Source organism: Macaca mulatta, chromosome 1 (genome assembly GCF_049350105.2).
Source record: "Macaca mulatta isolate MMU2019108-1 chromosome 1, T2T-MMU8v2.0, whole genome shotgun sequence".
Lineage (NCBI taxonomy): Eukaryota > Metazoa > Chordata > Mammalia > Primates > Cercopithecidae > Macaca > Macaca mulatta.
In genome coordinates this window covers 113912443-113935300 of record NC_133406.1, presented here as the reverse complement: position 1 = coordinate 113935300, position 22858 = coordinate 113912443, and the positions used below count along the sequence as shown (strand labels likewise).

The 22858-nt window shown below is 38.7% G+C and overlaps 1 protein-coding gene and 1 long non-coding RNA gene across 2 annotated transcripts; both read right to left on the bottom strand.

Annotated features, from left to right (window-relative positions):
• Nucleotides 1-3746: 3746 nt before the first annotated feature.
• Nucleotides 3747-5240, bottom strand: LOC717970 (small proline-rich protein 2E). Its single transcript, XM_015152828.3, has 2 exons — nt 5085-5240; nt 3747-4363 (listed from the first exon to the last, which is right to left on the bottom strand). Exon 2 carries the CDS (start codon nt 4342-4344, stop codon nt 4126-4128), a length of 219 nt encoding a protein of 72 aa, XP_015008314.1. The 5' UTR covers nt 4345-4363; nt 5085-5240; the 3' UTR covers nt 3747-4125.
• A 7565-nt stretch (nt 5241-12805) lies between these two features.
• On the bottom strand, nt 12806-14223 carry LOC717993 (uncharacterized). The gene is made up of 2 exons (XR_013411161.1): nt 14115-14223; nt 12806-13415 (listed from the first exon to the last, which is right to left on the bottom strand). It is a non-coding gene; the product is annotated as an uncharacterized LOC717993 (long non-coding RNA).
• Nucleotides 14224-22858: the final 8635 nt, after the last annotated feature.

Genomic DNA, 22858 nt, shown 5'->3' with positions numbered 1-22858 from the left:
AAGTCAAAAAAAAAAAATAAGAGGTACTAGAGAGGTTGTAGAGAAAATAAATGCTTATACACTGTTGGTGGAAGTGTAAATTTATTCAAACATTGTGGAATACATGGTAGTAATTACTCAAAGAACTAAAATTGAAGAACTACCATTAAAACCAGCAATCCCATTACTTGGTATATACCCAAAGGAATATAAACCATTCTATCATAAAGATACATGAATGTGTTACATTCATTGCAGCACTATTCATAATAGCAAAGGCATGGAATCAAACTAAGTGCCCATCAATGATAGACTAGATAAAGAAAAAGTGGTACATATGCACCATGAAATACTATGCAGCCATAAGAAGATATGAGACTGTGTCCTTTACAGGTACATGGATGGAGCTGGAGGCCATTATCCTTAGCAAACTAAGCAGAATCAAAAAACCAAATATGACATGTTTTCACTTAAAACAGCAAGTTAAATGATGAGAACACATGGACACATAAAGGGGAACTACAGACAATGGGACCTACCACAGGGTGGTGGTTATGGGGAAGTAAAGGATCAGATAAAATAACTGATGGGTACTAGAATTAATACCTAGGTGATGAACTCGCTGTATGATAAACCCCTGTGACACAAGTTTAACTATATAACAAACCTGCACATGTACCCCTGAACTTAAAATAAAAGTTTAAAACAAAATAGCAGGTGCTGAAGAGGATGTAAAGAAAAAAGTCTTATATGCCCTTGGTGGGAATGTATATTAGTACAGCCACCATGGAAAACAGTAAGAAGATTTCTCCAAAAAAAACTAAAAATGTAACTATCATTCAATCCAGCAATCCAACTGCTGTGTATCTCTCCAAAGGAAAAAGAAATCAGATTATGAAAAGGATGCCTAAACTTCCATGGTTATTGAAGCACTATTCACCATAGCAAAGATGTGTAACCCAAGCATCTATTAACAAATAAATGGATAAAGAAAATATTGTATGTACACACAATGAAATACTATTCCATTGTAATAAAAAGAATGAAATCCTGTCATTGGAAGCAAAATGGATTCAACTGGAGGTCATTATGATAAGTAAAATAAGTCAAGCAGAGAAAGACAAATATTGCATGTTTTCACTTATATGTGGGAGCTACAAAAGCTGATCAATAAAGGTAGAGAGTAGAATGATAGATACCAGAAGCAGCAAAGGGTGTTCAGGGGGTGGAGAATGAAAAAACACTGGTTAATGAGTACAAACATAGACATACATAAAAGGAGTAAGTTTTGTTTGTCAAAGATCAAATGGTTATAGATGTGTTATTTCTAAGGCCTCTGTTCTGTTTCATTGGTCTGTATATCTGCTTTGGTACCAGTACCATGCTATTCTGGTTACTGTAACCTTGTAGTATAGTTTGAAGTCAGGTAGTGTGATGCCCCTAGCTTTGTTCTTTTTGCTTAGGATTGCCTTGGCTATGCAGGCTCTTTTTTTTGTTCCATATGAAATTTAAAGTAGTTTTTTCCAATTGATGGGGATAGCATTTAATCTCTAAATTACTTTGAGCAGTATGACCATTTTCATGATATTGATTCTTCCTATCCATGAGCATGGAATGTTTTACCATTTGTTTGTGTCCTCTCTTATTTCCTTGAGCAGTGGTTTGTAGTTCTCCTTGAAGAGGTCCTTCACATCCCTTGTAAGTTGTATTTCTAGATATTTCATTCTTTTTGTAGCAATTGTGAATGGGAGTTCACTCACAATTTGGTGCTCTGTTTGTCTGTTATTGGTGTATAGGAATGCTTGTGATTTTTGCACATTGATTTTGTAGGCAATACCATTCAGGACATAGGCATGGGCAAAGACTTCATGACTAAAACACCAAAAGCAAATGCAACAAAAATCAAAATTGACAAATGGGAATCTAATTAAACTAAAGAGCTTCTGCACAACAAAAGAAACTATCATCAGAGTGAACAGGCAATGTACAGAATGGGAGAAAATTTTTTCAATCTACCCATCTGACAAAGGGCTTATATCCAGAATCTACAAAGACCTTAAACAAATTTACAAGAAATAAACAAACCCATCAAAAAGTGGGTGAAGGATATGAACAGACACTTCTCAAAAGAAGACATTTATGCAGCCAACAATACCTGATGTAAATGACGAGCTGATGGGTGCTGACGAGTTGATGGGTGCAGCACACCAACATGGCACAAGTATACATATGTAACAAACCTGCACGTTATCCACATGTACCCTAGACTTAAAGTATAATAAAAAAAAATAAAAAATAAAAAATAGAAAAAAAAACATATGAAAAAAAGCTCATCATCACTGGTCATTAGAGAAATGCAAATCAAAACCACAGTGAGATACCATCTCAGGCCAGTTAGAATGGCGATCATTAAAAGGTCAGGAAAACAACAGATGCTGGAGAGGATGTGGGGAAATAGGAATGCTTTTACACTGTTGGTGGGAGGGAGTGTAAATTAGTTCAACCATTGTGGAAGACAATGTGGTGATTCCTCAAGGATCTAGAAATAGAAATACCATTTGATCCAGCAATACCATTACTGAGTATATACCCAAAGAATTATAAATCACTCTACTATAAAGACACATGCACACATATGTTTATTATAGCACTATTCACAATAGCAAAGACTTAGAACCAATCCAAATGCCCATCAATGATAGACTGGATAAAGAAAACATGGCACATATACACCATGGAATACTATGCAACCGTAAAAAAGATGAGCTCACGTCTTTTGCAGGGAGATGGATGAAGGTGGAAACCATCATTCTCAGCAAACTAACGCAAGAACAGAAAACCAAACACCACATGTTCTCACTCATAAGTGGGAGCTGAACAATGAGAACCTGCGGACACAGGGAGGGGAACTTCACACACCGGGGCCTTTCGGGGAGTGAGGGGCTACAGGAGGCATAGCATTAAGAGAAATACCCACTGTAGATAATGGGTTGACAGGTTCAGCAAATGACCATGGCACATGTATACCTATGTGACAAACCTACACATTCTGCACGTGTACCCCAGAACTTAAAGTGTAATAAAACACTTTTTAAAAGGAGTTTTAAATGTTTCCAATAAAGAGAGAAATGATAAATGCTCAAGGTGATGAATGCCCTAAATTTCCTAATATCCTGACTTTATCACTACACATTTGATCCATGTAACAAAATATCACACGTACTCCAAAATGTGTATAGGTATTAAGAATCAATAAAAAATAGCAGAGAGAGTCTTCTTATTTTCCATATTAGTTACAACCAAGCCACTCTGTTGCTGGAACAAATATGGTAGTGGTTGTCATGGGGAGTGATGATGATGATGATCATGATGATGATGATCACAATGCTGGAAAAAATGATGATATGTTGCTGTGAATAAACCTCTATCAAATGGCAGCCAATTATGTATTAGGTATTGTGCCAATAAAATTTCAGATAGTAATTCAATTTTATGCCTTAGACACATTCGTTAAGTAAATGTTATTTTGCTCACTTTGCAGTAAAGAGATTGACATTCAGAGAAGTTGAATAATATGTTCCTCAAATCAACCAAACACCAATTAAGGAAAATAAAACAGGTTTAAAATTGTACAGAAATAATCTTTGATATGTCCCAAATTGTGAGATCCTGCTTGTGGATGAAAGAAAGGTGGAAATATACCCAAATGATTATAAAATATTGCTAATAAAGCAGATTTGAAAAGAAACAAAAGATCCATTCACAAATATTATGCATAGATACTTTATTCAGAGAGTGAAAGGAAAGTGACAGCTGCACGGGTGGTAGAAGCTCATGCCCAGGGGACAGACAGGCACAGAACACATCAACAGAATTCTCTGATGGTTCCCAGGGAGAGAGCTGCTCTTTCTTCTGAAGCTCTGGGAGCTGGCACAGCCCAGGGCTTCCTTTGTTCAGTCTCCACCTGGACAGTGGCAGTATGGCAGCCTCAAAAAGGAAATCTTTTGCTATCAAGGATCATCACAGGCAGATAAAAGCTCCCTGTGTATCCCTTGATGGGTTTGATGAGAAGATGCAGGTGAAGCTGTGGAACGAGGCGAGTCAATTATCCTTATCCTTTCATGGTCCTGATGAATCCTGAAGCTGTTACTTGCTCTTGGGTGGACACTTTGGCTGGCAGGGTGGGGAAGGTGGCACAGGAGGACATTTCTGCTGGCACTGCTGAGGTGGGCAGGGCTCTGGACACTTTGGTGGTGGGCAGGGCTCAGGGCACTTCGGGGGTGGACATGGCTCTGGGCACTTTGGCGTGGGGCACACAGGAGGTGGCTGGCAGGGCTGCTTGCACTGCTGCTGTTGGTAAGACATCCTGCTGGAGTCTCAGAATCTGAAAGAAATGATATGACAGTGTTCATGGGAATGGACTCCTCCAGAGAGAGAAGCCAAAGCTTGTGTAATACCATGGCATATTATTTCTCCTATCTCCAAGAAATTATTTAAACTCTTAATTCCCTTTTCAAGACTCCCTGGTTTCTCACTTCCACTTCAGCGAATTACTTCATTGTCCCTGGGAATTCCTGTGTTTTCTCATATAATTTTTCCAAAGAAAATACCTCTGTAGTAAACAACCAAGCATGTTATTTCTATGAAAATAACATCTTCAAGAAAGGCAGTCACAAGTTCAGATACCCAGGGCTACCTCACAAGCTATTCCTATCATCGTTATCTGTTGTAAAATCCCAGTGGGTTGACATGGGCACAGAGAAAAGGACTGTTTGGGAAGAATTGCATGCTCTCACACCTGCCACGACATAAACCTTTGAAAAGGACACCAGAAAAGCAAAGAAAAAAGAAAAATACTTTGTTATTTTGTTCTTGTTCAAATCAAAGCTTTCCCCTTAACTAACTTCTCTGTCCATATGAACCCCTAGCTGTGTACCAAAAGAAAGCTAAAATAGCATATCATTGTGCTCTATTCGTACATTTCCATCCACTAAATAGTATCAAATCAACATTCATAGGATTGAATCAACCAAACTTGCTGTACTCAGATTAAATTCAACATTTCAGGGTACAAAGAACAGAGGAACTCAAGGAAGCAGACTCACCAGGTTCTCCAAGGCAGATCGGTGCTCAGGTACCAGGAGTTCAGGAGCAGTGCAGCAGAAAACCTCTTTATAGGGCCTGCTGCACCACCCAACAGGAAATGGAACTGCCAAAAACTACGCTGATCCAGTATTGTCTTAAGCCAAATGCAAATGTATCCATAACTGGCCTGACACTGATTATCAAACTAGGAAATATCCTGTTCTGGGATCTCCCCACTGGGTTAAGTGCTCCTGACTCACAGAAGCCCTGCCTTAGATCTCAGTTTCAGTGACCTATGGCAAAGAAGGAATTGGGGAATTCTCTAACTGGTGGTCAAGGGCTCTCTTTTTTGACTGGGGGCAATGATCCTTTCCTGTCTTACACCTTCCCTAAATCATAAAACTTCCTGCCTTGATCCACTTTAGCTGAATGCCATATTGTGGTACATGAACCCATCTCTACCTCTACTTTCCTTATACAATTTGCCGATGTGGTAGAAGGAAGGGGAGACCTAACAAAGACCTGAATTCTAGCCCCAGATTTTTTTTTTTTTTTTTTTTTTTTTTTTTTTTTTTTTTTTTTTTTGCTAAGTTGTGTGACCACAGCCAGGTCACCTCTCCTCCCTGGGATTATAAGCAGGGGAGAATCACACTTACCTCTGGAGTTGGAAGCTGACCGCATTGTGCCATCTGCTGACCCTGTTCAAGCCAGAAACTTTCTCCTCCACTTCTATCTTTCTCTCTCATAGGACCCTGGATTTTACGATTTTCCTTTCCCCTTTGAATCTATCTTCTCCATCCAATTTGTGCTGGCAATTGTCACCCAGGACAGATTCCAGGGTGAGAGCACATTTGCTACTTGCCGCCATCAAGGATGTGTACTATTGTCTTTTTATTTATAAAAATGTATTCTTAGCCACCACATTAAGGAAATGGAGAGACGTGAAACAAAATTACAAGCATTCATGGTATTGAACCATGCCTATGTGATTCCCTGTAACCATCCTATAGAGAACAAGCTGCACAGACTCACATTATCATATGTAAATAATTAGAAGTAGGTTTGCAGAGTGGAGATGGTCAGAGCACTTAAAGTCTGAAATCTGGGGGAAAATACAAACTAAGTATAATCTAAAATGTATTCTTCCTGTCTGTTTCCAAACAGGTTTTAGGAGTTTCTCGGTGTTTTTTAATTTGTTTTCATGTTCTTTCTTTGTCTTTTCCATAAGCCCCCTAGTCCCATGACCTGCTAGATTATCAAGTCACACCCCAATGTACACCTCTCATCTATCCATTTTGTTACATATTGTTCACTCAACATATATATTGTCAACACACATAGTGACTCCTCTTTCATATCTTTCATAAACTCTTCCTGCAATCAGTGAGGCTTACTAAACACGGTATGTTGAATATTTAAGGTGATGTTGCTAGAGCTTCCTTAGACCAATAATCAGGAAGCTTTGCAAGAATGTGGTTTATAATTGGAGAAGAAGAAAGGAAAATGAGGAAGAGGAAAGACTCAAAATCATTGGAGCAGTCACCAGCTATGCTCCAGGAAGGGCAGAAGTGCTGAATCAACCAAGCATCACATCCCTCAGTTAAGCAGGTTAGGTTCCCAGAACTGCCATTGCTCCTGTCAGTAAGGAAGGGCTTTGAGGCAAGATCACTACTGGCCAGGACAGTACAGAAATAAAAACATCACGCCAGCGTCAGCACCTTAAAGTGAGGTGTTTACAAATGGTGTTCTCACCAAATGATCCCTACAAACTATTACACATGCCAAGCACATCAGACGACAAAGTAAACGGCCTTTATTCAATAGGTCACCTACTACTCCCCAACAGCCTCACATCACATCTAAAACACAAATCCTTAGAGAAATGTCTGATTTCTAACATGCAAAATTGGAGAATTTGCTGCCAAATGAGATCATTGTGTGAGATAATACAGTTTGGGTCACTCCCTGAGACTCCCCTTCTGAGGACACCCCACTCAAACAGGCTGCTTATCACAGCAGTGCAGGCACCAGAGTGCCAGCAGCCCTAGTGCTTCCAGCATCTCAGACAGGGTCACTTTACAAGTTGAGATGGTGAACTTGAAACTCAGAGTTCCTCACAGACCAGCTACATGAGGAATGGCCACAACATGAAGAGGGGCAGCTAGCGGTCACAGCTTCCCCTAGTTAGAACATCCAGGCCCTGAGACATCCAGGCCCTGCAGAATTCTTAAGATCATTGGGAAGGATGTTTTAGAAGACTATTTAATATTATTTAAAACATTCAAATTATAGTAAAAACATATATAAAGCATGACAACATTTTAACATTTATTTATGAAAAGATAAGAAATACCTAAAACATTTTATTAAATGTGATTCTGTTTGGTTGCTGTAATTACAGATGATTTTTATTTTCTTATTTTCCTTTTCAAAATATTCTCCAAATGTTACCTATTATTTTGTAAAGACTCTTAAAATTCTTCTTTGAAAAGCTGACAAGAAACAAGTCTGTCCATAGCTCAATTAGTGAGATAATGATCTTCTTCCTTTTAAGCATCTCTGGTCAAACACTAAAGGTGGGGCCGGTGAGTAGGAGTTGTTTTATTATTATACCCCAATATTTAATTACCTCCCTATTATAATCTTTCTTGAAGAAAAATCCTAATAATAATCACCCTTTCTCCTACCAGTGACATAAACACAGGGAAGCCACAAGCACCCAATAGCCATACGTGTCTATGAAACAGTTCACCAAAATTGAGAGATCATACTAGGGTAAAAACATCAGGAATGAGTTTGTCTACCATCCAAGAGCCAGAAAGATAGAAATCGTAAAATTGGTCTGATTATGATGAAATTGGAAGAAACTGATGGTTACTAAGACAGGTGGTAAGGATAATAGAACATAGTGATAATAATAGTACATAGTGATAATAATAATAGCTACCATTAAATTAGGTACCTTAGGACTTAGTACTTTATGTGCTTAGACTTATGACTACAGATAGTACTCATAATAGTAATGTCATACATTGTTAATCAAGGAAATAGAGCCAGAACATCAAGTCTGATATGTGTTTGATGGTGAGTAAATTATTTGCTTTATCTTTAAGATCTTTTACATCATATTTCTTTTAGGTCAGTGCCCGAAGATTTTAGGGGGAAGCAAATGAAACTACTTTATTTGAATGAGGTGTGGTGAAATAATAAGATGGGCTAACCTTGATACTTACTCTTTTGTGGTGAAAATGAGACTTAATCAAAGAAGAAATATAGAATAAAGTACAGAAACAAGATAATTTAATTGTTCCTAGTTATTTGGACTAAGATTGTCTTCTGACTACTGTTAAGTACAAAAATAAAAAACTAAATATGATAAATGCAATATGTTAACTGTGTTAGTTTACAGAAAATTGACATTTGTAAATATTTAGCATTCTGTATAAAAATATATAATGTAATCTCTAATCTAGTTTACTATTACTATGATTAGCTGTTCAGGACAATAAAAAATTCTCTCACTTAAATAACATGTTTCTTCTGGTGGCAGATTACCTAAATTTCAGTTTAAGTCCTTATAAGGAACTGAATCATTCATTAGCATTAACCTTCCCAAAGCCAAAAGGGCCTGTAAATTCTAGTTTTATTTTCTGTAAATGTTAGATCAGACTAGTTAAAAGAATAATTTCAAGAGCTATCAGAAATACAGGATGATCTTATATGCTTTGTGTTAGGGAGATTTAAAACATAGGCTAAGAAACAGAATAAATCTGACACTTCTCCTCTTAAGAATCTTTTAAGACAGTGAATGTGCATGGATTTAAAGTTTCCTCCCTTCACACACAAAAATAAATAAATAAAGGAAAGCAAGTAAACCTGGACAAAACTGTGAAAAACTCTGGAGCGGAAAAGCAGTTTAAACTCTAACATAGAAGAGGGCTGACAGCATTGTACCATAAGTCAAAGAGAAGTTAAATAAAATATAAACAGAAAAATCAAAGCTGACCCATGATCTCACAGAGCTAAACATAATTTTACCATAGGATCCACCATCATGACTCCTAGAAATTCATGTAACAGATTTCAAAATATGCCCATAAAAAATAACCTATATTCAAATGTTTATAGTAGTTTCATTCATAATTTCCAAGAATTACAATCCACCAAAATGTCCTTCAGTAGATGAATAAATAAATTGTAGTATATCACATCCACAGAGTGGAATACTGTACAGTAACAAAATGGAATGACCTATCAAGACTCACAAAGACAAAGTTGAAATTTAAATGCAAATTGGTAAGTAACAGAAGTCAGTCTTAACGGGGCCTATCATGGGGAGGGGGGAGGGGGGAGGGATTGCATTGGGAGTTATACCTGATGTAAATGACGAGTTGATGGGTGCAGCACAGCAACATGGCACAAGTATACATATGTAACAAACCTGCACGTTATGCACATGTACCCTACAACTTAAAGTATAATAATAATAAATAAATTTAAAAAAAAAAAGGCTACATACTTTAAGGTTTCACATATGTGACTGCTGTAAAAGATAAATTTACACATCCAAAGAGTTCAACAAACCCTTAGTAAAACAAATTCAAAGAGAACTACATGGAGGCACATTATAATCAACCTATCAAAGACAGAATCTTTAAAGCAACAAGAGATAAGTGAATCTTCATATATAAGTGATCCTTAATACGACTGTTGATCAATTTATCATCAGTTGCCTTGGAGATCAGGAGGCAGTGGGATGATATAATAAGACTGCTGAAAGGAAAAATTGGTAACCTAGAATTTCGCTTCTGGCAAAATTGTACTTAAAAATGAGGGCAAAATTATAACATTCTCTGATAATCAAAACCTGAGGCTGTTCATTGCTCCTAGATTTCCCATGTAAGAAATGATAGAGCCGGGCGCGGTGGCTCACGCCTGGAATCCCAGCACTTTGGGAGGCGGAGGTGGGCAGATCACAAGGTCAGGAGATCGAGACCATCCTGGCTAACACGGTGAAACCCCGTCTCTACCAAAAAATGCAAAAAACTAGCCGGGCGCGGTGGTGGGCGCCTGTAATCCCAGCTACTCCGGAGGCTGAGGCAGGAGAATGGGGTAAACCCGGGAGGTGGAGCTTGCAGTGAGCTGAGATCCGACTACTGCACTCCAGCCTGGGCCACAGAGCGAGACTCCGTCTCAAAAAAAGAAAAGAAAAGAAAAGAAACCTATAAACATAAATCAATAGCATAAAGGAAAAAGCATATAATTATTTCAATAGATGAAGAGAAAGAATTTGATAAAATTCAGTATCTTTTCATGATACAAACACCCAACAAACTAAGCACAGAAGAAACATACTTCAATGTAATAAAGTCCATGTATGGGAAACACACAGTCAACATCATTCTAAATGAGGAAAACCTGAAAACCTTTCCTCTAAGAACTGAAACAAGACAAGGATGCCCACGTTCATCACTCCTATTCAATAAGGTACTAGAAGTTCTAGTCAGAGCAATCAGACAAGAGAGAACCATCCAAATTGGAAAAGAAGAGGTCAGATTGTTACTCTTTGCAGATGACATGATCTTGTATCTGGAAAAGCATAAAGACACCACCAAAAAACTCTTAGATTTTATAAATAAATTCAGTAGTTACAAGATACAACATCAAAATAAAAATCAGTAGCATTTCTATGCACCAATAATGCATTGGCTAAGGAAGAAATGATAAAGGCAATCCCATTTAGAACACCTACAAAAGAAAAAATAGAATACCTAGCAATAAATTCAACTAAGGAGATGAAAACTTTTTAGAAAGAAAACTACAAAACACTGATGAAAAAAAAAGAACATGAAAACAAATTGAAAGATATTCCATACTCATGAATCAGAAGAATTACTATTGTCAAAATGACCATACTGCCCAAAGCAATCTACAGATTCAATGAATCCGTATCAAAATACCAGTGTCATTCTTCACAGAAATAGGAAAAAACAATTCTAAAATTCATTTGGAACCAAAAAACACCCTGAATAGCCAAAGCAATCCTGAGCAAAAAGAGCAAAGCTGGAGGCATCACACTACCTGACTTCAAAATATGTCACAAGGATACAGTCAACAAAATAACATGCTATTATATAAAAGCAGATACATAAACCAATGGAAAATAATAAAGAACCCAAATATAAACCCCCATATTTACAACCAACTGAATTTGACAAAGATGCCAAGAATATACATTGGAGAAAGGACAAGTTTCTCAATAAACTGTTCAGAAAAAAATGGAATTCATATGCAGAAGAATGAAATATGGGCTTATATCTCTCATCATATACAAAAGCCAACTGAATATGGATTAAAGACTTAAATGTAAGACCTGAAACTATAAAACTACTAGAAGAACACACAGGAAACGTACTCTGTGATGTTAGAGTATGCAAGGAGTTTTCGGGTAAGACTTTAAAAGCAGAGGTAATCATAGCAATTTCACAAAAAAAATACCAAAAATAGAACTACCATTCAATTCAGCAATGTAACTACTGTGTGTCTATACAAAGGAAAATAAATCAGTGTAGCAAAGGGATGCCTGAACTCCCATGGTTATTTCAGCACTATTCACAATAGCAAAGATGTGTAATCAGCCTAAGTGTCCATCAACCTAAGTGTCCATCAACGAATGAATGGAAAAAGAAAATATAGTATATACCTACAATGAAATACTACTTGGTTGTAAAAAAAAGAATGAAATCATGTTGTTTGCAACAACATCGATGAAACTGGAGGTCATTATCTTAAGTGAAATAAGTCAAGCACAGAAAGGCAAACATCACATGTTCTCACTCATATGTGGAGGCTAGAAAAGTCAGTATCATGAAGATAGATATCATGGAGAATAGAATGATAGATACCTGAGGCAGGGAAGGGTGTTTGTGGGGGATGGGGTGATGTTGGTTAATGGGTACAAACAAAAAGATAGAAGGAATAATTTTTAATATTTGATAGCAGAGTAGGGTGACTACAGTTTACAACAATGTATTCTATATTTCACAAGAGCTAGGAGAGAAAAATTAAAATGTTCCTAACAAAGAAAAAAGATAAATACCCCAGGTGATGGATAATCTAAATTTCCTGATATCCTGACTTGATCATTACACATTATATCCGTGTAACGAGATATCATATGTACCCCGTAATTGTGTACAAGTATTACAAATTCATAAAAAATAATAATAGAGACTCTTCTTATTTCCTGTATTAGTTATATCAAAGCTAGCTACTCTTTTGCTGGAGCAACTATGGTAGTGGTTGTAGTGGTGTAGTGATGCTGGTGATGATGATAGTGATGATGATGAAGACAATGATGATATATTCCTGCTAATAAACCTCAATTAAATGACTGCTAATTATGTGTCAGGCATTGTGCCAACCAAATTTCAGATAGTAATTCAATTTTATGCCTTAGACTAGTTTGTTATGTAAACGTTATTTTGCTCACTTTGCAGTAAAGAGACTGACATTTGGAGAAGTTGAATCATATGTTCCTCGAATCAATCAAATGCTAATTAAGGAAAATAACACGGGTTTAAAATAATACAGAAATAATTTCTAGTATGACCCAAATTTCCTACAATATTCATGAATGGTCCTGGGGACCAAAGAAAGATAGAAGTAAATCCAAATGATCATATGATATTGTTAATAAAGTAGGTTTAAAAAGAAACGAAATATCCACTCACAAAAAATATATACATAGCTACTTTATTCAGGGAGTGAAAGGAAAGTGACAAATGCACAGGTGGTAGAAGCTCATGCCCAGGAGACAGACAGACACAGAAAACATCAACAGAATTCTTCGATGGCACCCAAGGAGAAGCTCTGAAAGGCCGGTACAGCTGAGGACTTCCTATCTAAGTCTCCACCTGGATAGTGGCAGTATGGCAGCATCATAAAGGGAAGCTTTTGCTGTCAGGGAACATCACGGGGAGATCACTGGCTAAGGGGAAAGAAGCTCCCGTGTATCCCTGAATGACTTTGATGAGAAGATGCAGGTGAAGTTGTGGAACGAGGTGAGCTAATTATCCTCATCCATTCATGGTCCTGATGAACCCTGAAACTGCTACTTGCTCTTGGGTGGATACTTTGGCTGGCAGGGTGGAGAAGGTGTCACAGGAGGACATTTCTGCTGGCACTGCTGAGGTGGGCAGGGCTCTGGACACTTTGGTGGTGGGCAGGGCTCAGGGCACTTTGGGGGTGGACATGGCTCTGGGCACTTTGGCGTGGGGCACACAGGAGGTGGCTGGCAGGGCTGCTTGCACTGCTGCTGTTGATAAGACATCCTGCTGGAGTCTCAGAATCTGAAAGAAATGATACGACAGTGTTCACAGGAAGGGCCTCTCACAAAGAAAAGCCAACGTTTATGTAATACTATGGGATATTATTTCTCCAATCTCCAAAAAATTATTTAAACTCCTCATTCCCTTTTCATGACTCTGGTTTATCCTTTCCACTTTAGCAAATTGCTTTATCACCCCTGGGAAATCCTCTGTTTTCTCATGCAATTTTTCCAAAGAAAATATCTCTCTTATAAAGAATCAAACATGAAAATAACCACTTCAAGAAAGGCAGTCACAAGTTCAGACACCCTGGGCAATCTCAGAAGCTATTCCTATCATCATTATCTGTTGTAAAGTCCCAGTGGGCTGATGGCCACAGAGCAAAGGGCCATTTGGGAAGAACTGCAGGCTCTGACACCTGTTAAAACACAAATGTTTGAAAAGGACACCAGAAAGATATCAAAAAAAGGGAAAACACTTTGCTTTTACCGCTTCTTCAAATCAAAGCCTTCCTGTTAACTTCTCTGTTCATATGAATACCAAACTGCTTACAAAAAAAAGCTAAAACAGTGTATCATTATGATTTAATCCTCAGGTTCCACCCACTAAGTAGTGTCGAAACTGTAATCAGAGGTTTGGATCAACCATGCTTTCTGTCTTCAGATTAAATTCAACATTTGAGGGCAAAAAGAACAGAGGAACTCAAGTAAGCAGACTCACCGGGTTCTCCAAAGCAGATCAGTGCTCAAGTACCAGGAGTTTAGGAGTTATATGGCAGAGAACCTCTTTATAGGGACTGCTGCCCCACCCAGGGGGAAGTAGAACTGCCTAAAATGGGCTGGATCAAGTAATGTCCCATCCAAAATGCAAATGTATCCATAACTGGCATAACAGGGAATCTCAAAAAAGGAAATATCCTGTTCTGAGATCTCCCGCTGAATTAAGTGCTCATGACTCATGGAGGCCCTGCCTTAGCTCTCAGTTTCAGTGACTTATGGCAGAGAGAAAATTGGCAGATTCTCTAACTGGTGGTCCAAGACTGTCTTTCTTGATTGGGGGAAAGGATCCCTTTCTATCTTACCCTTTCCCTGAATTATAAAGCATCCTGCTCTGATCCACTTTAGCTGATTTCTATATTGTTGTACATGAACTCAACTCTACCTCTACTCCCTTAGTATAATTTGCCAATTTGCTAGAAGTAATGAGAAACTGAACATAGTTCTATCATTGCCAAGTCCTGTGATCACAGGTAGGTCACTTCTCCTCCCTGGGTTTGAGCTTTTCTCTATTCACAGGAGAGCATACTTGGCTCTGGGTTAGAGACTGTCCACATTGTGCTATTTGTAGACCCTTCTTCAAGTCTGAAATTTTTTCCTCCATCTCTTTTTTTTTTTTTCCTATATAATCCTGGGTTTGACTTATATTCTTTGCACTTTTAGAGCTGTCTTTTCCACCCAATTCATAGAGGCATTTCTCTGCCAGGACAGATTCCACAGTGGAATCCAGTCCCCTCAGCACTTTTCCTCCTTGCTGCCCTCAAATATGTGTACTATACACCTTTTAAGGAATTAAAAACTGTGCTCTTAATCACCACATTAAAGAAATGGAGAGAAGTGAACAAAAACCACATGGAATCACCTAAAACCTATTTATTGAACCGTGCCTATGTGGTTCCCCACAGCAGAGAACAAGATGCATAGACTCACCATCACATGTAAATTCTGGAGATTGGGAATGCACACAAGGCTCTTCCCACTGCTGCTTCTACTTTTATATTCCCCACTGCTCCATAAATCAGTTCCAGCACTGGGGAGGGTTAAGGCCTTCTCCCATGGCCTGGATTGCCAGGTTACCTAGTGGTGTATATCCTGGAGGCAGTCCTTCCATGCTAACACTCTTAAAAACTCAAAGGATTATAAATCATGCTGCTATAAAGACACATGCACACGTATGTTTATTGCGGCACTATTCACAATAGCAAAGACTTGGAATCAACCCAAATGTCCATCAGTGACAGACTGCATTAAGAAAATGTGGCACATATACACCATGGAATACTCTGCAGCCATAAAAAAGGATGAGTTTGTGTCCTTTGTAGGGACATGGATGCAGCTGGAAACCATCATTCTTAGCAAACTATCACAAGAACAGAAAACCAAACACCGCATATTCTCACTCATAGGTGGGAACTGAACAATGAGATCACTTGGACTCGGGAAGGGGAACATCACACACCGGGGCCTATCATGGGGAGGGGGGAGGGGGGAGGGGGGAGGGATTGCATTGGGAGTTATACCTGATGTAAATGACGAGTTGATGGGTGCTGACGAGTTGATGGGTGCAGCACAGCAACATGGCACAAGTATACATATGTAACAAACCTGCACGTTATGCACATGTACCCTAGAACTTAAAGTATGATAATAATTAAAAAAATAAAATTTAAAAGAAAAAAAAAAAAAAACTCTGTTTTCTGCCTGGCTCACAGTGTAGGTTGCAGCCTGCAGCTTTTTCAAAGGATGTGTGGTTTTTTTGTTTCGTTTGTTTGTTTGTTTGTTTCAGTTTTCCGGTTAAGTTCCTGCATGGCTTCTTGGGAAAAAGTTCACAGTGTGGATCTCTACACACTATTTTGTCTTTCCAAGTGAGAGAGGCATGCTAACAATGTCTCCAATCCACCATATTGGAAAAATAAAAATAAACTTCACTCGGAATTTTAAGGCCTTTATCCATTGACTCCTAGCAGCCTGTATTGCTGATACAGTGTTTGATGCTAAGGATTACTCAGAAGAGGAATTTCTTTATAAATCTGGAGGTGGACTTGAAGACGCAATTAAAGAGGATCTTTTAAATTCAGGGCACAAAGGAGCCAAAAGTCCTCCTGATTGGGTATGAGAGTTGATGAGGAAAGGAAGAGAAACAGTAGAATGATGAGGGAAAGCCCAATGTGGTTTTTTTTTTCTCTTAGCTGCACAAATTGTGGAAGATGGCTGAGTCCTGTATCTGCTTTGAGACAATATTTCTCCCACACATTCTTTATTAGGGAATTACATAAGGATATTCTTCAATGAGCAGTGGCATAAGCTCAAGAAACAGAAAGGCGGAGAAATGGTGGGTTTAATACAGGAAATTACTTTAAGAAGGGAAGAGAGAGGACAAGGGGTGTACAGAAGACCTGGAGAGCTGTCAGCACAGACTGGAAAAAAACAAACAGAAACCTCCAGAAATGACCATCTGAAAAGGAAGAAGGAGAACAGACTCTAAATCATCCTTGAAATTTTCGAACAACCCAACAAGAAAATAAAGGCCATTGAAGCTTTAAAATATAGATGCGGAAGAAGCTAATAAATATAGCTCCTGCAGTAAATTCTTATAAAACTGCATTGTCAAATACAACCATCCAAGAGATATAATCTACTAAACATCCCATAGGTGGAGAGCTATGGTAAGATAAATAGTAGTTAGCAATGTATCATTTTAAATAATGAAATAAGCATAATCGTATGTAGGAACTGAGGTCATAAAACAGAGCATCAATATTTATAAACCCTAACAATGTGAAAATTTCTATATTACTAGCGAAAATGTTGAAGTGAAAATGGGTTGGGAAGATACAAATTTACTCAACATTTATATTGGTAATTCTGTAATACTATTTGATATTGAAATGTGGAGATGAGAAAATAATGACTCCAAATGCTTCGCATTTTAAGATCGGCTTATTCACAATGTTGCAGAAATCTGAGCACTGGAGAAAATTTTTCCTGACATTTGACAATTCTTCTTTTCTTTTTTTTCTTAATTTATTTATAATTATTATTATACTTTAAGTTCTAGGGTACATATGCATAACATGCAGGTTTGTTACATATGTATACTTGTGCCATGTTGGTGTGCTTCCCCATCAACTCGTCAGCACCCATCAACTCGTCATTTACATCAGGTATAACTCCCAATGCAATCCCTCCCCCCTCCCCCCTCCCCCCTCCCCATGATAGGCCCCAGTGTGTGATGTTCTCCTTCCCCAGTCCAAGTGATCTCATTGTTCAGTTCCCACCTATGAGTGAGAATATGCGGTGTTTGGTTTTCTGTTCTTGTTATAGTTTGCTAAGAATGATGGTTTCCAGCTGCATCCATGTCCCTACAAAGGACACAAACTCATCCTTTTTTATGGCTGCAGAGTATTCCATGGTGTATATGTGCCACATTTTCTTAATCCAGTCTGTCACTGATGGACATTTGGGTTGATTCCAAGTCTTTGCTATTGTGAATAGTGCCGCAATAAACATACGTGTGCATGTGTCTTTATAGCAGCATGATTTATAATCCTTTGGGTATATACCCAGTAATGGGATGGCTGGGTCATATGGTACATCTACTTCTAGATCCTTGAGGAATCGCCATACTGTTTTCCATAATGGTTGAACTAGTTTACAATCCCACCAACAGTGTAAAAGTGTTCCTATTTCTCCACATCCTCTCCAACGCCTGTTGTTTCCTGACTTTTTAATGATTGCCATTCTAACTGGTGTGAGATGGTATCTCATTGTGGTTTTGACTTGCATTTCTCTGATGGCCAGTGATGATGAGCATTTTTTCATGTGTCTGTTGGCTGTATGAATGTCTTCTTTTGAGAAATGTCTGTTCATATCCTTTGCCCACTTTTTGATGGGGTTGTTTGTTTTTTTCTTGTAAATTTGTTTGAGTTCTTTGTAGGTTCTGGATAGTAGCCCTTTGTCAGATGAGTAGATTGCAAAAATTTTCTCCCATTCTGTAGGTTGCCTGTTCACTCTGATGGTAGTTTCTTTTGCTGTGCAGAAGCTCTTTAGTTTAATTACATCCCATTTGTCAATTGTGGCTTTTGCTGCCGTTGCTTTTGGTGTTTTAGACATGAAGTCTTTGCCCATGCCTATGTCCTGAATGGTACTACCTAGGTTTTCTTCTAGGGTTGTTATGGTATTAGGTCTAACATTTAAGTCTCTAATCCATCTTGAATTAATTTTCGTATAAGGAGTAAGGAAAGGATCCAGTTTCAGCTTTCTACTTATGGCTAGCCAATTTTCCCAGCACCATTTATTAAATAGGGAATCCTTTCCCCATTTCTTGTTTCTCTCAGGTTTGTCAAAGATCAGATGGCTGTAGATGTGTGGTATTATTTCTGAGGGCTCTGTTCTGTTCCATTGGTCTATATCTCTGTTTTGGTACCAGTACCATGCTGTTTTGGTTACTGTAGCCTTGTAGTATAGTTTGAAGTCAGGTAGCGTGATGCCTCCAGCTTTGTTCTTTTGACTTAGGATTGTCTTGGAGATGCGGGCTCTTTTTTGGTTCCATATGAACTTTAAAGCAGTTTTTTCCAATTCTGTGAAGAAACTCATTGGTAGCTTGATGGGGATGGCATTGAATCTATAAATTACCTTGGGCAGTATGGCCATTTTCACGATATTGATTCTTCCTATCCATGAGCATGGTATGTTCTTCCATTTGTTTGTGTCCTCTTTGATTTCACTGAGCAGTGGTTTGTAGTTCTCCTTGAAGAGGTCCTTTACATCCCTTGTAAGTTGGATTCCTAGGTATTTTATTCTCTTTGAAGCAATTGTGAATGGAAGTTCATTCATGATTTGGCTCTCTGTATGTCTGTTACTGGTGTATAAGAATGCTTGTGATTTTTGCACATTAATTTTGTATCCTGAGACTTTGCTGAAGTTGCTTATCAGCTTAAGGAGATTTTGGGCTGAGACAATGGGGTTTTCTAAATATACAATCATGTCATCTGCAAAGAGGGACAATTTGACTTCTTCTTTTCCTAACTGAATACCCTTGATTTCTTTCTCTTGCCTGATTGCCCTAGCCAGAACTTCCAATACTATGTTGAATAGAGTGGTGAGAGAGGGCATCCCTGTCTTGTGCCAGTTTTCAAAGGGAATTTTTCCAGTTTTTGCCCATTCAGTATGATATTGGCTGTGGGTTTGTCATAAATGGCTCTTATTATTTTGAAGTACATTCCATCAATACTGAATTTATTGAGCGTTTTTAGCATGAAGGGCTGTTGAATTTTGTCAAAAGCCTTTTCTGCATCTATTGAGATAATCATGTGGTTCTTGTCTTTGGTTCTGTTTATATGCTGGATTATGTTTATTGATTTGTGAATGTTGAACCAGCCTTGCATCCCAGGGTTGAAGCCCACTTGATCATGGTGGATAAGCTTTTTGATGTGCTGCTGAATCCGGCTTGCCAGTATTTTATTGAGGATTTTTGCTTCGATGTTCATCAGGGATATTGGTCTAAAATTCTCTTTTTTTGTTGTGTCTCTGCCAGGCTTTGGTATCAGGATGATGTTGGCCTCATAAAATGAGTTAGGGAGGATTCCCTCTTTTTCTATTGATTGGAATAGTTTCAGAAGGAATGGTACCAGCTCCTCCTTGTACCTCTGGTAGAATTCAGCTGTGAATCTCTCTGGTCCTGGACTTTTTTTGATTGGTAGGCTATTAATTATCGCCTCAATTTCAGAGTCTGCTATTGGTCTATTCAGGGATTCAACTTCTTCCTGGTTTAGTCTTGGAAGAGTGTAAGTGTCCAGGAAATTATCCATTTCTTCTAGATTTTCTAGTTTATTTGCGTATGGGTGTTTATAGTATTCTCTGATGGTAGTCTGTATTTCTGTGGGGTCGGTGGTGATATCCCCTTTATCATTTTTTATTGCGTCTATTTGATTCTTCTCTCTTTTCTTCTTTATTAGTCTTGCTAGTGGTCTGTCAATTTTGTTGATCTTTTCAAAAAACCAACTCCTGGATTCATTGATTTTTTAGGGGGGTTTTTGTGTCTCTATCTCCTTCAGTTCTGCTCTGATCTTAGTTATTTCTTGCCTTCTGCTAGCTTTCGAATGTGTTTGCTCTTGCTTCTCTAGTTCTTTTCATTGTGATGTTAGAGTGTCAATTTTAGATCTTTCCAGCTTTCTCTTGTGGGCATTTAGTGCTATAAATTTCCCTCTACACACTGCTTTAAATGTGTCCCAGAGATTCTGGTATGTTGTATCTTTGTTCTCATTGGTTTCAAAGAACATCTTTATTTCTGCCTTCATTTCGTTATGTACCCAGTAGTCATTCAGGAGCAGGTTGTTCAGTTTCCATGTAGTTGAGCGATTTTGATTGAGTTTCTTAGTCCTTAGTTCTAGTTTGATTGCACTGTGGTCTGAGAGACAGTTTGTTATAATTTCTATTCTTGTACATTTGCTGAGGAGTGCTTTACTTCCAATTATGTGGTCAGTTTTGGAATAAGTGCGATGTGGTGCTGAGAAGAATGTATATTCTGTTGATTTGGGGTGGAGAGTTCTATAGATGTCTATTAGGCCTGCTTGCTGCAGAGCTGAGTTCAATTCCTGGATATCCTTGTTAACTTTCTGTCCTGTTGATCTGTCTAATGTTGACAGTGGAGTGTTGAAGTCTCCCATTATTATTGTATGGGAGTCTAAGTCTCTTTGTAAGTCTCTAAGGGCTTGCTTTATGAATCTGGGTGCTCCTGTATTGGGGACATATATATTTAGGATAGTTAGCTCTTCCTGTTGAATTGATCCCTTTACCATTATGTAATGGCCTTCTTTGTCTCTTTTGATCTTTGATGGTTTAAAGTCTGTTTTATCAGAGACTAGTATTGCAACCCCCGCTTTTTTTTGTTCTCCATTTGCTTGGTAAATCTTCCTCCATCCCTTTATTTTGAGCCTATGTATGTCTCTGCGTGTGAGATGGGTCTCCTGAATACAGCAGACTGATGGGTCTTGACTCTTTATCCAGTTTGCCAGTCTGTGTCTTTTAATTGGAGCATTTAGTCCATTTACATTTAAGGTTAAGATTGTTATGTGTGAACTTGATCCTGCCATTATGATATTAACTGGTTATTTTGCTCGTTAGTTGATGCAGTTTCTTCCTAGCCTCGATGGTCTTTACATTTTGGCATGTTTTTGCAATGGCTGGTACCGGTTGTTCCTTTCCATGTTTAGTGCTTCCTTCAGGGTCTCTTGTAAGGCAGGCCTGGTGGTGACAAAATCTCTAAGCATTTGCTTATCTGTAAAGGATTTCTCCTTCACTTATGAAACTTAGTTTGGCTAGATATGAAATTCTGGGTTTAAAATTCATTTATTTAAGAATGTTGAATATTGGCCCCCACTCTCTTCTGGCTTGTAGAGTTTCTGCCAAGAGATCTGCTGTTAGTCTGATGGGCTTCCCTTTGTGGGTAACCCGACCTTTCTCTCTGGCTGCCCTTAAGATTTTTTCCTTCATTTCAACTTTGGTGAATCTGGCAATTATGTGTCTTGGAGTTGCTCTTCTCGAGGAGTATCTTTGTGGCGTTCTCTGTATTTCCTGGATTTGAATGTTGGCCTGCCCTACTAGGTTGGGGAAGTTCTCCTGGATGATATCCTGAAGAGTGTTTTCCAACTTGGTTCCATTTTCCCCCTCACTTTCAGGCACCCCAATCAGACGTAGATTTGGTCTTTTTACATAATCCCATACTTCTTGCAGGCTTTGTTCATTTCTTTTTCTTCTTTTTTCTTTTGGTTTCTCTTCTTGCTTCATTTCATTCATTTGATCCTCAATCACTGATACTCTTTCTTCCAGTTGATCGAGTCGGTTACTGAAGCTTGTGCATTTGTCACGTATTTCTCGTGTCATGGTTTTCATCTCTGTCCATTCATTTATGACATTCTCTGCATTAATTACTCTAGCTATCAATTCTTCCACTCTTTTTTCAAGATTTTTAGTTTCTCTGCACTGGGTATGTAATTCCTCCTTTAGCTCTGAGAAGTTTGATGGACTGAAGCCTTCTTCTCTCATCTCGTCAAAGTCATTCTCTGTCCAGCTGTGATCCGTTGCTGGCAACGAGCTGCGCTCCTTTGCCAGGGGAGATGCGCTCTTATTTTTTGAATTTCCAGCTTTTCTGCCTTGCTTTTTCCCCATCTTTGTGGTTTTATCTGCCTCTGGTCTTTGATGATGGTGACGTACTGATGGGGTTTTGGTGTAGGTGTCCTTCCTGTTTGATAGTTTTCCTTCTACCAGTCAGGACCCTCAGCTGTAGGTCTGTTGGAGATTGCATGAGGTCCACTCCAGACCCTGTTTGCCTGGGTATCAGCAGCAGAGGCTGCAGAAGATAGAATATTGCTGAACAGCGAGTGTACCTGTCTGATTCTTACTTTGGAAGCTTCCTCTCAGGGGTGTACTCCACCCTGTGAGGTGTGGGGTGTCAGACTGCCCCTAGTGGGGATGTCTCCCAGTTAGGCTACTCAGGGGTCAGGGACCCACTTGAGCAGGCAGTCTGTCCCTTCTCAGATCTCAACCTCTGTGTTGGGAGTTCCACCGCTCTCTTCAAAGCTGTCAGACAGAGTCGTTTGCGTCTGCAGAGGTTTCTGCTGCTTTTTATTGTTGTTGTTTAGCTGTGCCCTGTCCCCAGAGGTGGAGTCTACATAGACAGGCAGGTTT

Bases quoted from the DNA above. Each gene is read 5' to 3' on its own strand.
- LOC717970 (XM_015152828.3), bottom strand. From the start codon at position 4,344: ATGTCTTACCAACAGCAGCAGTGCAAGCAGCCCTGCCAGCCACCTCCT.